General features: G+C 44.3%; 1 protein-coding gene across 1 annotated transcript in view; it reads left to right on the top strand.

The window, feature by feature from the left end:
- The window catches only part of LOC115456580 (solute carrier family 13 member 5-like), an 87,268-nt gene extending 70,649 nt beyond the window's left edge, over positions 1-16,619 (top strand). Inside the window, exons 9-12 of the mRNA XM_030185757.1 lie at positions 2,273-2,380; positions 4,404-4,565; positions 7,860-7,997; positions 14,560-16,619. Of these exons, the coding sequence (XP_030041617.1) occupies positions 2,273-2,380; positions 4,404-4,565; positions 7,860-7,997; positions 14,560-14,688 (537 nt within the window). The 3' untranslated portion in view covers positions 14,689-16,619. The remainder of the gene's footprint in view (positions 1-2,272; positions 2,381-4,403; positions 4,566-7,859; positions 7,998-14,559) is intronic.
- The last annotated feature ends 720 nt before the right edge of the window (positions 16,620-17,339 follow it).

Here is a 17,339-nt window from a genome sequence, read left to right as displayed (position 1 = left end):
GGTGAAAGTTTGGCTCTTCAACCAGGCCTTTAATGGAAGAAGTAACTAACTTGTTAGTGTCACTCACACACACAAGGATTGACTCGAGCTGCACATACTGCAGCGGGACATGTTTATCCAGTCCTACCCTAGCTGAGATGATATCTAACCATCTCTCTGACCTCACATGCAACTTTCTTCAAATCAGTCATCTTACTTTCTAATTCTTCCTACTTTCTTACTCATCTATATGTTACAACTTTGCCTTACCCTTCACTACCAATTATAATGTTCTAGTACATATTGTGTTGTCATTGCAAGTAGTAGACCATGCCATACTTTGTATTGTTGTTCGAATATTTTTACTGCTGTAATTGCCTATTGCTCATGTTTGATCTATTCTTACTGTACACCGCCTTGAGTGAATTCCTTCAAAAAGGCGGTAAATAAATCCTAATAAATAAAAGCTCACTGCATGAATAGCAGCAAGGTTCTCTCTGACAAAAGAAATGTCAACAGTGTAAGTGGTGATTAGAGATGGGTGTCATTTCATATGATTGCCATTCGACGATAAGCGTGTACACTATTTGCACACAGAGGCCCTTTTACTAAAGGGTGGTAGGAGTACCGCACGAGTTATCATGTGGCAAAACCGCACCGCCGTGGGGCACGCCGAGACGTCCCATGATTCTGCTCTGATCAGCGCGTGCTGATCCTTGTGCTGGAAAATAGAAACTATTTTCGAGTGCAGGGGGAGGGGAGTAGGCATGCCCTGCAGTAATCAGGCAGCGCACAGCCATTGCTGCGTGCTGCCCGATTAACGCAGGATTTGTGCATATGCCCTTACTGCCTAACTTTTAGGCACGCATATCTGTAGTTATTGCGAACATTCTGGAAAGGAAAGTAGGTGCCTATGTTCCTTTATTGAACAGGCTCCTACCAGGTGCCCAGTTATAGAAATGCCAAAAGAGTACAAGTGCAAGGGTGAATTTGTGCACTACAGGGCAGTGGCAATCCTACCATTAGGCCAACTGAGGCTGGGGCCTCAGGCAACACTCTCTAGGACTGGCACTCTCCTCTTCCCTCCTCAATCCTCTTTACTTATTTTTTTTTTTTTCCAAAAGATTGCAGTGGCAGGCAATTCCCATAGGTTGCCCTGCCACTGCACCAGCCTCTTCTCCCTACTGCGGCCCGCCTCTTGATGTAACTTCCTGTTTTCTCAGAGGCGGGACACAGTAGAGCGAAGAGGCTGGTGCCTGCAGCACTGTGGCAGGGCAGCCTTTGGGAATCACTGCCGTCTTTTGGAAAAACAAAATAAGGTAAACGCGGGGAAGAGGGTTGAGGAGGGAAGGAGGAGATACCAGACTGGGCAACGGTGGGGGAATGGGTGCGGGCAGAGGCAGGATCTCATCCCTGCCTCAGGCAGCAGATTGCCTTCGGCCGCCCTTTCTACAGGGGTCATTATAGGACCATTTTTTGACATCTCACCTCATTTAATGTATTTATGTTTATATTTGGTCATTTTACTATCGTTATGGTGTTAACAAAATTGTACGTTTTATGTCGAACTGTACCTGCTGTGCACCACCTTGGTAAATCTCTTTATAAAAGCAGTTAATAAATCTCAATAAATAGGCACTCTGTTCTGAATTTATTCCAAGTATAACAGAGAGAGGGAGCAAAAAACAAGAAACAAAACAAAAAGCACCAAGGGCCTTCAAAAAAAGGGGTAAAAGGGGTCGCAAGTAATAGCTGACAGCATGCGGCAGTATTGTACAAGCAATACAATATACTGCAACGCCGTGTGATCCCCTGAGGTTGCTCACCACCAGTCTCACAGCTTTCCTTTTTCCAGCACTCCGTCCACTCTGACGCAGACACTGAGCACGAAACACGGACCGTGTCGGTTCCAGTCAAGCATTGTTTCATCAACGTATATGATTAAAGACTTTATTACCCCTTTTTTTTGAAGGCCCTTGGTGCTTTTTGTTTTGTTTCTGAATTTATTCCAAGGCATGGTCTTCATCTGCCGTCATTTTTCTATGCAAATGTATCTCATGTATATTCAATAGGAACATTCTGAAAACCCAAGAGGGACTGGAGATTGCCTATCCCAGGGTTCATGCTATTGAGAAGTGTGAAAACCGTAGGAAGCTTAACGGAATTCCCGGGGAAAGCTATGTGTGCGAGAGAAATGTCCTTTCTTGTAACAGAATTTGTTGCTGTGAATTTATATGTTCTTTTGGAAATCAACAGTTTAATTATTTGTCTTTGTAAAAATTTAGATGAAAAGTCATTTTTCCCTGCTCCTCTGTTGAATTGGAAGATCGTTCACAAACAGATGCCATGGAGCATTGTACTGCTTCTGGGAGGCGGATTTGCTTTGGCCAAAGGAAGTGATGTACGATTATGTTTCTTCAACTGACACTAATAATTATTAGGGGTGTGCATGGATAAAACCTTTTATTTCAATTTCTATTTATTTGAGGGGGAGGGGTTTGTTTGGTTTTATTTTCATTTTGTTCCTGTTTCAGTGCACACAAAATAATTTTAACACGTTCTAAACTGACAGAAACAAAAGACAATGACCTGGGGGGGGGGGGGTCGTTCTTTCTCTTGTTTTGAGCAGGAAATACCACATGATAAAAGACATGCCATAGTTAAATCCCGTGGAGGGGCATAATTGAACGAAAACGTCTATCTCCATGGGCGTTTATCTCCGAGAACGGGTCCGTGAAGGGGCGGACCAAACCGTATTTTTGAAAAAAAATAGACGTCCATGTTTTATTCGACAATTTGTGAGCTGGGCGTTTTTGTTTTTCAGCGATAATGGAAAATGAAAGCGCCCAGCTCAAAAACGAATAAATCCAAGGCATTTGTTCGTGGGAGGGGCCAGGATTCGTAGTGCACTGTCCCCCCTCACATGCCAGGACACCAACCGGGCACCCTAGGGGGCACTTTTACAAAAACAAAAAAAAAGGGAAAAGAGCTCCCAGGTGCATAGCACCCATCCCTTGTGTGTTGAGCCCCCCAAATCCCCCTCAAAACCCACTGCCCACAAGTCTACACCATTACTATAGCCCTAAGGGGTGAAGGGGGGCACCTACATGTGGGTACAGTGGGTTTGGGGGGTTGGACGACTAATAAGCATTAAGCAGCACAATTGTAACAGGTAGGGGAGGGATGGGCCTGGGTCCACCTGGCTGAAGTCCACTGCACCCCCTAATAACTGCTCCAGTGACCTGCATACTGCTGCCAGGGAGGTGGGTATGACATTTGAGGGTGAAAATAAAAAGTTGTGAAACGGCATATTTTGTGGTGGGAGGGGGTTTGTGACCACTGGGGGAGTCAGGGGAGGTCATCCCCGATTCCCTCCAGTGGTCATCTGGTCATTTAGGGCACTTTTTGGGGCCTTATTCGTGGAAAAACAGGGTCCAGGAAAAGTGCCCTAAATTCTCGCTAAAAACGCATATTTGTTTTCCATTATCGGCGAAAGGCGCCCATCTCTGATTGGCCGATAACCACGCCCCAGTTCCGCCTTCACCACGTCTTCGACACGCCCCCATCAACTTTGTCCGCATCCGCGACGGAGTGCAGTTGAAAACGTCCAAATTCGGCTTTCGATTATACAGCTTTATTCGCTTTTGTGAGATAAACGTCTATCTCCCGATTTGGGTCACAATATAGGCGTTTTTCTATTTCGATTATAAGCAGGATAATCAACTAAAACATGGGACTAAGCTGGTAAAAAAGTCAAAGCTGCAAATATAAAACCAGCTTAACTAAAGAGCAGTTTATCCTGCAATCACAATCGTTCCCAAAATATATAAACTTTTAAACAACAAGACCTCAAAGCTTCCTGCTGAGATAATTCAGTATTGAATAATTGCCCCTTTATTTTATTTTTGGAGCATCTCAACTCTCTTTGGAGCACGGTATTATCATCGGTCTTTTTTTATTATTGAAACAGAGGGGGAAAAAACGAACCAACTCAAAAAACTCTGCTTATAGAGAAAAATCATTGGTTCATAACACTACTACTACTACTATTTAGCATTTCTATAGCGCTACAAAGCATACGCAGCGCTGCACAAACATAGAAGAAAGACAGTCCCTGCTCAAAGAGCTTACAATCTAATAGACAAAAAATAAATAAAGTAAGCAAATCAAATCAATTAATGTGAACGGGAAGGAAGAGAGGAGGGTAGGTGGAGGTGAGTGGTTACAAGTGGTTACGAGTCAAAAGCAATGTTAAAGAGGTGGGCTTTCAGTCTAGATTTAAAGGTGGGCAAGGATGGGGCAAGACGTAGGGGCTCAGGAAGTTTATTCAAGTTTATAACAAATCCCTCTCCGTTCTTTGGTGGGTTTTCCCTCATTGTTATTATGCTAAAATCCTGATATATGTTAACTGTTTTTGTTCTCAGGCTTCTGGACTGTCAAAGTGGCTAGGAGACCAGATGATACCACTGCACGCAATTCCCCCGTGGGCCATTGCGGTGGTTCTTTCCCTTGTTATTGCCGTCTTCACTGAGTGTACCAGTAACGTGGCTACAGCGACACTCTTTCTTCCCATCCTTGGATCTATGGTGAGTGCAGTTTGCGTTTCATGTATTTGACTTAGAAAAGTCCAGGCATGCTTTACGCCAGGGGTGTAGCCAGACTTCGGCAAGAGGGGGGTCCATAGCCTGAGGTGAGGGGGCACATTTTAGCCCCCCCCCCCCCCCCGGCGCCGCCGACCCCCTCCCCCCCCGCCATTGCCGACCCCGCTGCTGCCACCACCACCAACAACAACAACTTTGACCCCCCCCCCCTCCCGCCGCCAACCCTCCCCCGCTGCCACCGCCTACCTTTGCTGGTGGGGGACCCCAACCCCCGCCAGCTGAGGTCCTCTTCTTCCAGCACAAGGCTTTGTTCTGTTTCTTTGAGTCTGACGTCCTGCACATACAACGTGCAGGACGTCAGACTCACAGAAACAGAGCGAAGCCTTACGCTGGAAGAAGAGGACCTCGGCTGGCGGGGGTTGGGGTCCCCCGCCAGCAAAGGTAGCCGACGGCGACAGCGGCGGCGGGAGAGGGTTGTTGGCGGGAGGGAGGGGTCGAGGGACAAATCTATGGGGGCCCAGGCCCCCGTGGCCCCACGTAGCTACACCACTGCTTTATGCTATTGAAGCCTGGTGTGTGTTGGAAGTTGCTGGTTCTAATGAATAGGAATGTACATTTGTGAGCACACATGCAGTTCGTACAAGCGCCTAAAACTTTCAAGTGTGCACAAATCTCTTGTGTGTGTGTATACCTATGAATTAATGCGTGCACATGCTAAAAGGTTTCACACAAAGATTACAAAAGCTTTGGTTAAAACAAAGAATAGCCAAACTTTTCTTTTGTTGGCTGTGCACATACCTACAGATTAAGGGCTACTAGGTGAAATTTTGGAGAGGGTCCTCGGCTCAAAGGGACAGTCCATTTCAGAAGACCTGGGAGCAACTGTAAGTGGGTCTCCTTCTTTTTTGGGTCCCATGCACTGCTGAGGCTATTTGGGCAGAATTTGTGTCACTGGTTGGGTGATTTCTGCCACCTGGGGAATGAGTCCATGGTTTACACATCGGCTTTCAAACAAGTATTGATAATTCCCTTCCAATATTTCAGTGGCGTACCTAGGGTAGTTGACACCCGGGGCTGGTCATTTTTTAACACCCCCTTCCAAAATCCAGTACTAGGCATACCGAGAATACAAAACACTCGGGACCTATACAGCAATTCTAGCATACCAAAAGCAGTAATTTCTACAAGTCACACAAGGAAAAGGAAAGCATCTTAAACACTACAGTGAGCACTAGAACATCAATTCACCTATTGTAAAACGAAACCAGACAGATCAGTACAGATCGTCGATCCTGCACAGTCAATGCCAACCGAAAGCCATGTCTTTTTCACAAACACAGATACATCCACTATAGAATCCTAATCCACTATAGACAGACAGTCCAACACAGAAAATAGTGCTTGAAGGATGCTTTATTCGCTGCTTGGACAAAAGAACCCGGCATGTTCTGTATTTCGGTGCAATAAAACGCCTGCTTCAGGGGTCACAATGATGTTGAGGCAAGTAGTGAATAAATAAACCTGCCCAAAGAACTCTGTTCAGAAGGAAATCCAAACACACAGTGGGTCCTTTAGTCCAAGCAGCAAATAAGGCATCCTTTAAGCACTATTTCCTGTGTTGGAGTGTCTGTTGGCCAGCCTCTGTTTCTTTATTGTGGGAACTCTTGTGGTAAGCAGTTTAAAACAGGGGCGTAGCCAGACCTTGAGGTGTAGGGGGGGTACACATTTTGGTCCACCGCCCTGCCGCTGCCCCCCTCCGCTGCCCTGCCGCTCCCCACCCACTGCTGCCGCTGTACATATCTTGGCTGGCAAGGTCCCCAACCCCCGCCAACTGAAGCACCGCCACCACACATACCTTGACTGATGGGGGTCCCCAACCTCTGCCAGCTGTCACGCTTCTCATGACACACTGGGGAGCGGCAGCAGCAGGCAAATCACCCAAACAGGAGGCAAGGCAGACCACAGACAGACAAGTGCAGGCCGGACTGGAACAGAAGCACTAAGCAGCAGCAGGAGAATAGTCCATGAATCAAGCAGAGTCTTACTGGCAGACAGCAAGCAGCAAGGAAACCAGGAACCAAACAGAGTCTATAGGCTGGCGGCAAACAGTAGAAAACCAGGAATCAAGCAGGGACTTGGGCAGGCAGCAAACTGTAGAATAAACCAGGAAACACGCAGGGTCTATAACAGGCAAAGCAAGCATTCAGGGCAGGAACCGCAACAGAGCCAACAAGGACAAGAACACAACTGGAGATCTTTGTTGCCAAGGCAAAGCCTGAAAGTTTCCAGGTGCTTAATAAAGGCAACATACAAGGGAGTTCACCAGGTAAGGGTGCTGCTAAGTTCCAAAAATCCCAAGACAGTCTGGAAGGCTGGAAGGACCGGACCGGACCGGACCACCTTCTGGAACAATTGGTAAACAGCAGGCAGTCAGTCCATAGCAGACACCAGGTCTAGCCACCAGGTGGCAAGATGAATGAGAGCATGAAACATGGACAGAATCGTGACATCAGCTGAAGCCTTCATCCAACGCTGGTCTCTGGCACCGCCGCATTGCCTTACCTGTTCTCTCTTCCCCTCATGTCACGTCCGGCAAGCTCATTTTAATGAAATTGACCAAGTGCGCATGCTCAGTTTCACTAAAATGAGTGCGCCGGGCTGTAAGGGGAAGAGAGAGCAGGGCAGGCAATGCGGCAGCACCGGAGACCAGCACTGGATGAAGGCTTTAGCTGGCGGGGGTTGGGGACCACTGCCAGCCAAACCCGGGGCCCAGAGCAAATTTGGAGGGGCCCTGCCCCCTGTGGCCCCCCCATAGCTACGCCACTGGTTTAAAAGGAGTGTGTTCATACTTGCCATCTTGCATTGAAGAGTCTGCTGACCCCTGATGAAGGCATTGTGTCGAAACTTGGCTGAGTCAGGTCATTGCATAATAAATTTGCATGTGGCAAACCTACAATTTGTCTTCTTCTCTGGACCACCTCTGCTATTTGTTGCTGCCTGTGTTGATACTGCAGAGCATTTTCTCCTGTTTTCTTTTGACTACTCGGTCTCGGGCAATAATCAGCAGCACTGGAACATTTAAGTGTCACTAAATATTGCCAGATGGCCAGCTCAGCAGGGTTTAACCATGCAGAAACCTTTCCTTCCTGGTTAAACCCTTTTGAATATTGGACCCTCTGTGATCTGCAGATCAAATTCCACAGACCTGAACAGACAGACTGCTCACTACTGAGTCCCGTTGGTAAATATTTATAATGTCACTTCTCTCTTTCTCACTAGTCGCAGTCTATCAAGATCAATCCCCTCTACGTGATGATCCCATGTACACTCTGTGCTTCGTTTGCCTTCATGCTGCCTGTAGCAACACCTCCAAATGCTATTGTGTTTTCTTATGGTCATCTCCGTGTTTCCGATATGGTAAGAGGACCATTATTTGCCATGTATTTATTATTTTTATTTATTTATTGCATTTGTATCCCACATTTTCCCACCTCTTTGCAGGCTCAATGTGGCTTACAGAGACCTGTTATGGTAACACCATTCCAGGATGTCAGATACAGTTGGTGATGTAGAAGGATTAGGATGGTAGAAAAGGAAAGATCTAGACAGATAGTCTAGAAAGAAGATTTTCAGTGTTGGTTGTATTGGTGAAGTGGTATAGTTAAGCTATGGGTTCTCTATGTGGTATATGTATAGAAGAGTCTTGGTAGCCCCTTTCTTCACGTGCATTGCTCAAACAGGAAATGAAAAACAAATGGCACTGGAGCAAGCCATGTTTGGACAAAATGAGGGGGTAAAGTTAATGCAAGAACCATGGATAGATGTTGTCCAAAAACACAACACAATACAACTTTACCAAACCTCTTTTTTGAATTTAAGTAATAATGAGGTGGACAAGCAAAATAGTTCTCATAGTTCTGAAAATATTTGGGGGGATTTCTTTTTGTGTTGATGTTTTATCAAAAATTTTTAGTAGCTATTTACTCAGGTAAGTTGCTCTGAAAATGGTCTTTGAAATGGGTGTATCAGGGGTGTGCTTACTGAAAATAGAATTCTTGTTTTAAATTACCTTTCAAAAGTGGAAAGAAAATAGTCTTTTTTTTATAAACTTTTTATTTTCTATCCATTTCTAACATTTTGGGGCTCATTTTAAAAAAATTTTCAAAAGAATCTTAAGGTGGCAGAAGGGCGTTTTTCTCTCAAAAACATCCATGTTGCAATTTTCAGCACTTCGATTTTGGGGTTTTTTTCTCCACAGTTCGTCTAAATTTCAAGGGGGCATTTTGGGCGTGTGTTGTGGGCAGAACCTGGGCGGGGCATGGACAGCACCAAAATATAGATGTTTTTTGTGGAATAATGAAACAAAATGAAAATGTCTGGGGCCAAAATTAAGACTTCTTGGCTAGACCTGTCAATCACAAATACATGACCAAAAGGTGCCCTAAATGAGCAAATGAACATTGGAGGGATTAAGGCATAACCACCCCCTTACTCTCCTAGTGGTCACAGATCCCTCCCACCCCCACCCCCATTAAAATGTGACAGAGACTGTACATATCAGGCTGTATGACAGCTTCAGATATGATAGCCATTCCTATTAGAGCTGCAGGTAAGTCCCAGGAGTAGCCTAGTCAGTGGCGTAGCCAAGGGTGGGCCTGGGTGGGCCCGGGCCCACCAAGTAGCAGCACACCTGTGATGTGGCTGGCAGGGATTCCCAAGCCCCACCAGCCAAAAACTCCCAACAACTGTCCCTCCTGCATACAGTACCTTGTAAATAGCAGATCTTCGCCTGTAGCAAGCAGTGACTGATACATACTATTCGCACCGGCCCCGCAGCCTTCCCTCTGATGTATTCCCGCCTATGTGGAAACAGGAAGTTGCATCAGAGGGAAGGAAGACTGTGGGGCCAACATGAGCAGTGTGTATTAGTTGCTGCTCGCTGATGGTGAAAATCTGCTATTTAAAAAGTATTCGGGGGAGGGGATGTTTAAAAGACCATATGGCATGCAGACAAGAGAGGGAGAGACCAAATCACTTGTGGGACAGGGCGGAGTTCTTCTGCTCACCCATCTTGGGCCCAGGCCCACCCAAAATTGGGCGTCTGGCTACGCCCCTGAGCCTAGTGCAGAGGATTGTACAAAAGGGAACCCAGACCCATATCTCACTCTAAATGGTACACTTGTGGTGAAATGTGTGAGCTCTCCAGAAACCAATAAATATCTACGGTACCTACATACAGGTGACACCTGCAGTCTTGAGGGCTATTGTAGTGGTGTGTACAGTTAGGTATAATGTTTTTTTTCTCTGTTCTTGGAGGACTCACTACACAATGTAAGGGGATTATGGTAAGATGTGTACCTGCCACCTTTCATGTGAAGTCCACTGCAGTGCCCCCTAGACTGCACCACTGCTCTACTGGGATGTCTGTGTGACTAGTCTACAATGGCTGGTTTCTGGTTTGGGGGTATTTTTCTCTTGGCCAGTTTTATTTTCCAAATTGATCCCAAAAGAAAAATGCACTGAGCAGAAAACGTCAAGAAAAAAAGGCAATTTCCGAACCTAAAAGAGAGATGTTTTTCAGGTTCGAAAATGGCTATGCTCACCACTTGATTTTGGGACATTTTTAGCAAAACATACAAAATCGGACTTAGACGTTTTATCAACAATGCCCCTCTGTATCATCCACGTTTATTAGGTACTACACACCCAACCAGGCAGCTGATACTCCCTCATATTTCTGACTGGGAAGAAAGATCTAGTAAAAATTAAAGTCTAGCTGGAAGCAAATATGATCTGGAGGGATAAGTGAAGTGGGAGTAACCAGTGGTGTGTTTTAATAATTTTGTTCTTGCTTGCTTTGGTTTCATGTGTGGGAAACCATGAATACCTCCAAGCCAATACTCAGGGTGGACAGTGGGATTTTTCAAATGCCAATTGTGGTGTTTAAAAAACATGAATTCAATACCGTTACTCATACCGTCAGTGGTGCTGAACATATCACTGACCACAGATAGCTATATATAGACTGGTGAAATTCAGCTACTATATATATATAATGAAGCAGTTTAATTGAAGCCAACTATTCTCTGGCCCAAATTAATACATATAGCAGCTGAATATCATAAGTACATAAGTAATGCCACACTGGGAAAAGACCAAGGGTCCATCGAGCCCAGCATCCTGTCCACGACAGCGGCCAATCCAGGCCAAGGGCACCTGGCAAGCTTCCCAAACGTACAAACATTCTATACATGTTATTCCTGGAATTGTGGATTTTTCCTAAGTCCATTTAGTAGTGGTTTATGGACTTGTCCTTTAGGAAACCGTCTAACCCCTTTTTAAACTCTGCTAAGCTAACTGCCTTCACCACGTTCTCCGGCAACGAATTCCAGAATTTAATTATGCGTTGAGTGAAGAAATATTTTCTCCGATTTGTTTTAAATTTACTGCACTGTAGTTTCATCGCATGCCCCCTAGTCCTAGTATTTTGGGAAAGCGTGAACAGACGCTTCACATCCCCCTGTTCCACTCCACTCATTATTTTATATACCTCTATCATGTCTCCCCTCAGCCGTCTCTTCTCCAAGCTGAATAGCCCTAGCCTCCTTAGTCTTTCTTCATAGGGAAGTCGTCCCATCCCCGCTATCATTTTAGTCGCCCTTCGCTGCACCTTTTCCAATTCTACTATATCTTTCTTGAGATGCGGCGACCAGAATTGAACACAATACTCAAGGTGCGGTTGCACCATGGAGCGATACAACGGCATTATAACATCCTCTAAATATAGGTAGTTGGAACACCCTTGGTGTACCAGCAAACATAAAGGTGACTTTGAATACTGACCTGGTCAAGTCCAAGACTGAGTGAAAACATTTTCTAAATTGTGTCTGGAGAACTGCTTTAGAGGTCCTTTTACTAAGGTGCGCTGGAAAATGGCCTGCGGTAGTGTTAGCGCATGTTTTAGATGCGCACAGATCCATTTTTCAGCGCACCTGTAAAAATGCCTTTTTTACATTTTCACTGAAAATGGACGTGCGGCAAAATTATGGGTCTGAGACCTTACTGCCAGCCATTTACTTAGCGGTAAGGTCTCACGCTTTAACCGGGCGGTAATGACCTACATGTGTCAAATGCCTTTTATCGCCCGGTAGCGCCACGCACCAGAAAATAAAAATTATTTCTGGCACGTGTAGGGGACGCACACCAAAAATGAAATTACTGTCAGGCACACGCGGTAGCCGAGGGGTAACTCAGAATTGGCGTGCATTGGGTGCGTGTAGGCCCTTACGGGGCTTAGTCCACTTCTTATTCCAGTAGGCAAATCTGCTTAACACAAAACTACCTCTACTTCAGGAAGCAGGTGAAAGCTTGGCTCTTCAACCAAGCCTTTAATGGAAGAACTAACAAACTTGTTAGTCTCACTCACACATACAAGGATTGACTTGGGCTGCACATACTGCAGCGGGACATGTTTATCCACTCCTAGCCTAACTGAGATAATATTTAACCATCTCTCTGACCTCACGTGCAACTTTCTTCAAATCAATCACCTTACTTTCTAATTCTTCCTACTTTCTTACTCATCTATATGTTACAACTTTGCCTTACCCTTCACTACCAATTATAATGTTCTAGTACATATTGTGTTGTCATTGCAAGTAGTATACCATGCCATACTTTGTAGTGTTGTTTGAATATTTTTACTGCTCTAATTGCCTACTGCTCATGTTTGATCTATTCTTATTGTACAGCACCTTGAGTGAATTCCTTCAAAAAGGCGGTAAATAAATCCTAATAAAAATAAATAAATCTTATTTCCCCTTGTGCCAGGTACTCCCTAGATCCCGGGGGTAGGGACTTATCATTTCTGAATACTTAACACCATCAGATGTCCAAGCCAGTGGATCTAAGCTGTGTACAAATCTAAATCAAAAGAAAAGAACGCCATTGGGTATAGGAAAAGAAAAGAGATAGTGAACGAGTCTCACAAACCCAGGCACACTGAGCAGCCAAACAGAAAAAGAGAATTCAATGATCAAGCATAAAATCCAAGAGACGGTTCCCAGGTCAGCACCCCCCAGCCAGCTCACTAGAGAATAATGTTTAAAGCCTGCATGGAATAATGAGTTTTAAGAAGGGAAGGATTTCTCGGAAAGGATATGGGTGGGCAAAGAGTTCCATAGTGATGGAGCCAAAAAATATAAAGTTGTATATTGAGTGCATTCCAATTTGGCTATGTTAGGGCCAGGAAGAAGCATACTGTATGATTGGCAGGCAGGTCCCAGGAGTAACCTAGTGCTTGGTGCAGTGGATTGTACAGAAAGGAACCCAGGCCCATATACCTGAGATGGAGTATAAGCAACTATTAATGTATACATCTACCTGCAGTATAAAATAATATGTATTATGTATACTGTCTGTGATACCACAGACCATACTCACTGTTTCTGAGCACCTTGCTGTGAACTTTGTCACCAAACAGTTCTGAATTATTTTACTTTCTTGAAGTTTGCTTCTTTAATGTCCTCCCTTTCTTTCTTCTAGATAGCACACATTGAGTTCCTTAAAACGCCATGGGCCAACCATGCAACTATTTCTTGTAAAAGCTGTAGGTCAGAGCTTTCTAGGCCTGTCCTGGGGAGGATCTCACATCAAGTCAGGTTTTCAGGAATATGAACATGCATGCAATAAATTTGCATACACTGGAGGTTGCTGTATGCAAATATCTCATACATATCTATTGGGGTTCTCAGAATGGGTTTGTGGAGAAGCTTGTGAACAAAATATTTCTCGGCCAACTCACCTGCACCAAATGGGAATGTTTCCTGTCTCCCAGTGTCTGGACTGGATTTGGAGGTACTAGAGTTACTAGCAAGTAGTCAAAGGCTGTAGAAGCAGTTGCTGAGACAGCTTTTCTGTTGGTTGGAATCTATAGAAAGGAGTTGTGGGAGAACTCTTCTTTTAGTTGAATATATTCTTGCTGTTCCCACCATCAATGTGACGAACTCAGTAAGACTCAGAGATTGATTTTTATTTTGTCAAAATTTACATAGAAGTACTAATCAGACCACCCAATCTGCATTTATATAATACTGTATGCAGTCTACCTATTATGCTTCTACAGGTCTCGCTCAGACTGTGGACTTCTCCCTTTCTTCTCCTCCACTAAGATCCCTTTGCATCTGTCTCAACCCTATATGCTTTCTGTCACTATGTTGACCCTTTTAAACTCTGCTTCTGCAAGGCTGTCCCAGGGGTCCACCACCATCTCAATAAAAAGCATCTTCTCAGAGTTGATTTCAGCTCCCCTCCCTTCAGCTTCATATGGAGCCCTCTGTCTTTGAGCACTTCATAAAATGTTAGCTTCTGTTAATTTATAAGAAAACAAAAGGACCATTTGGGTCAGACAAATGGTGCATTCAACTGTGCATCCTTCCCCTGAAAATGGTCCATCTGGAAGATCTGGACTAGGAGCATTCAGTCCATGTGGCTCACTCCATCCCAGAAGGAAGAGGTGAGGACATCCAAGTCTGTCTGGCAAACATTTATGGACCTGAGCTCCAGACATTGATAATACTCAGCTATACTAGTAGCCTTGACCATACTGCTGGCAACAAATTCCTTAGCTTAAATGTGTGTTCTTGAAGCATGCTAGATATTTGTACGTTTCTATCATATGCCCACTTTCCCTTCTTCATTCTTTCTTGCCTGCTATAGTGTTACAGCACCTGTTTGATTTTTAGAATTCATAAAATTTTATTAGGTTTTATATTTGGTCATGCAAGCACTCCCAACTTTACTATGCATTGTAGTATCTTATGTTTCAAGACTGCAGAATGAAGTTATAAACAGAGATAATGATCCTTCCTCATCTTAAAATTCTCCAGTCAGGGAATGACCTTTGTATTTGTGCTGATTGGTCACGACAGCAACTTTTTAAATCTCATTATTATATTTTTTTCTCTTCTCTCACCTCTAGGCTAAAACTGGAATAACGATGAATATAATTGGTGTGCTCTGTGTTGCACTGGCTATCAACACCTGGGGACGTGCCATGTTCAATTTGGACACCTTCCCGTCATGGGCCAACGTTACAATCGGAGGGTGATGCAGCCAACAAGAAAAAAGGACTCATATACTGTTTCTTCACAGCCACTCCCCATCAGGAACTTTTGAAGTCTCATCAGTGCACTAGAACTCGGGTTCACTTGTGGAGGGTCAGGCATGCCAAAACCATCTCTAGGTCATCAGCGACCATGATGGAGCTGTTGAGTTCTGTCTAACCCATGGACTTAATTCCCTCACTTTGAGGGTTCAGTACTTAACCCCCTACATCTCACCTCCCAATGATGTGTTTGCATCTTTTAAATCTTACTATTATTATTATTATTGAAAATCAGTAGTAGCAGAGAGGCTGCTATTGCTATATATAAGCACCTAACTTTTGCCAGTATCTCTTACCAAATCACACATGTAGATTATACTATACTTAGCATGAATGGATGATTGCAGTTCATTACTCCCTAATATAGTCATAAGAAAACAAAGGAGTCAACAGACTGGCACAGTTTCATGTAGGGCTATATGAACTGTAAGAAAGGAGCTGATTGGTTTGTTTTCTTAATAGAGGCCAGTCGTTGAACAGTCATCCTTGGATCTATGTAGGTTTCCTTGAGACTGGTGACAAAAAGAGTTAAAAGGAATCTTTTCCCAGGGATTTCAGGGGAAATCTGCAGATTTTAGTCAAATTTAAACCGAACTAGAATCTCCCCTGTATGCGTCTCCCAGTTGAAGCATGGTATTTTGCATGTCCAGCTGTTGACTAAAATATTTATGTAGTGAAACTGTTTGGACTAAGGTCAGTTTCTCAGTTGATATGAAGGTCAGTATTTTTCTATCTAAACTGGATTTTTATGTATTTTTTTTTAATGAGAAGAGACGTTATACGCTATAGTGTCTGGTAAAAAGCCCCTTTCTCAAGCTGTAATTGCTGGACTGGTGATAGTATTTAACAGTTTTAGCATACCCAGCTGTGTCCAAACAAAAATGCCCAAAGACCACACAATCTTAATTTGAGCACATAGGACTATGCCTGTGCAGCATTGTTCATGTGTGAAAGTTTTTTAAAATAGAATATGTGATTTGCTGAAGCTCACACCACCTGTGATGGAGTTGGCATTTCAGTCTGAGTGTGCGTATTTCACAGTTGTTTGCACTAGCCACTGGGTTGCATTGTCAGCCCTATTGACTGCTTTTTAATGTTACAACCCTATTACTGAACTGAAGGAACAGCTGTATTCAGTTTGAAGTGGTAGGGGATCACTAGCTTCCCCTCTCATTTTTCACCCCATCAGACACAGCTGTGTCAATATTCAAAAGGACTCATATATTTGGTGGCTACCACTAAACATGTCAGTCCCCTATCCATGGAATTTCAGCAGCACTATACAGTAGTCCCAGAAAAACCCCTTTAAATCAGGAGTGGCCAAAGACGGGCTTTAAGGGCCATAATCCAGTTAGATTTTCAAGATTTCCACAATGAATATGCATGAGATTGATTTGCATGCACTGCTTCCATTGGTTACCAACCCTGCTCTAAATGATGGAGGAGTGAGAGCGTTCCACCTAGCTATACAGGCGTTATCCTTATAGTTAAGCATTTCAAGTTAGGCCTTTGAAAAAGCCATCCTAAATTAACCCACTTAGCTAAATGTATGGGTCATTTCTTAAGTGGGAATGTCAAATTAAGTGTTCCGATGCCGCACAATGAAAGCCTATTCTGTAACAGTATCTTGGTACCCAGATTCCATTATAGAATGCTACCGTAACCCGGTATTACCATTCTTTACATTTAGATGCCCACAGTTAGACCATACCTAGACTTGGCATAACTACACATGCATATGAGGGTTAAGCCCTGCCCAGTGCATCCCAAGATGCTCCAGGAAGGATATCGCCATTTTGAGGAGGCGCCTGCAGAGGAGGGAGGGAGGGTTAGTCCTTCCCTCCTCCAACTTTGAGGTAGGCCACCGGGGGGGGGGGGGGTGACGCAGCAGGTGTGGAGGTCTAGCGGCCCTTCTGTTAGAGCTGGGGGTGGGGGCTGGCAGTCCCACTGGACCACCAGGTCTTTTTTGTGTTTGGGGGTGAGGGGCTTGGAGGTCCATCAGACCTCCAGGCCTTGTGTTGGGGGGGGGGGGGGGGCGGGCTTAGGTTTGACAGGTCCAGGAGAAAATCCTGGACCTGTCAAACCCTTTCTGCTGTTTGATAGTTCCGGGCTGTCAAAAAATAAAAAGGCCCGGATCTGTCAAACAACTTCTGCACGAGGATTGTGCCTTGGGCTAGGCAGCCCAAAAGGTTTCATTAGCCTCCTGTGCCATTTACAGGAATTTTCATTTTGATTAGTTTTTAAAAACATTTTGTCTCAGAGGCAATGTTGGAAAGTGTGCACTTTTCAGAAAAAAATGTGAACTCTTTGTGGACACTATCTCAAACATAGGAATAACCTGAAATTTATTTTCCGGTTATTTTGGGGGGTTAAAAATGATGTGAAATGAAATGGGAATGACACGAAGTGGATGATACAGATTATGTTATACTGCTGAACAGGGCTGGTCTTATGTCATAAGTCTTATGTCCTTGTTTTCTAACTCCTTATCCAAAGCTTTTCCCCCACTGTGAAAACTCTCAAAATTGAAGCCGCAAGTGAAAAATCAGGACTGAATCATGTGCTCCTAATACATCAATGGTTCTCAGCCCAAC

Source organism: Microcaecilia unicolor, chromosome 13 (assembly GCF_901765095.1).
Source record: "Microcaecilia unicolor chromosome 13, aMicUni1.1, whole genome shotgun sequence".
In the NCBI taxonomy this organism is placed as follows: domain Eukaryota; kingdom Metazoa; phylum Chordata; class Amphibia; order Gymnophiona; family Siphonopidae; genus Microcaecilia; species Microcaecilia unicolor.
This window is presented reverse-complemented; position numbering and strand designations above follow the sequence as displayed.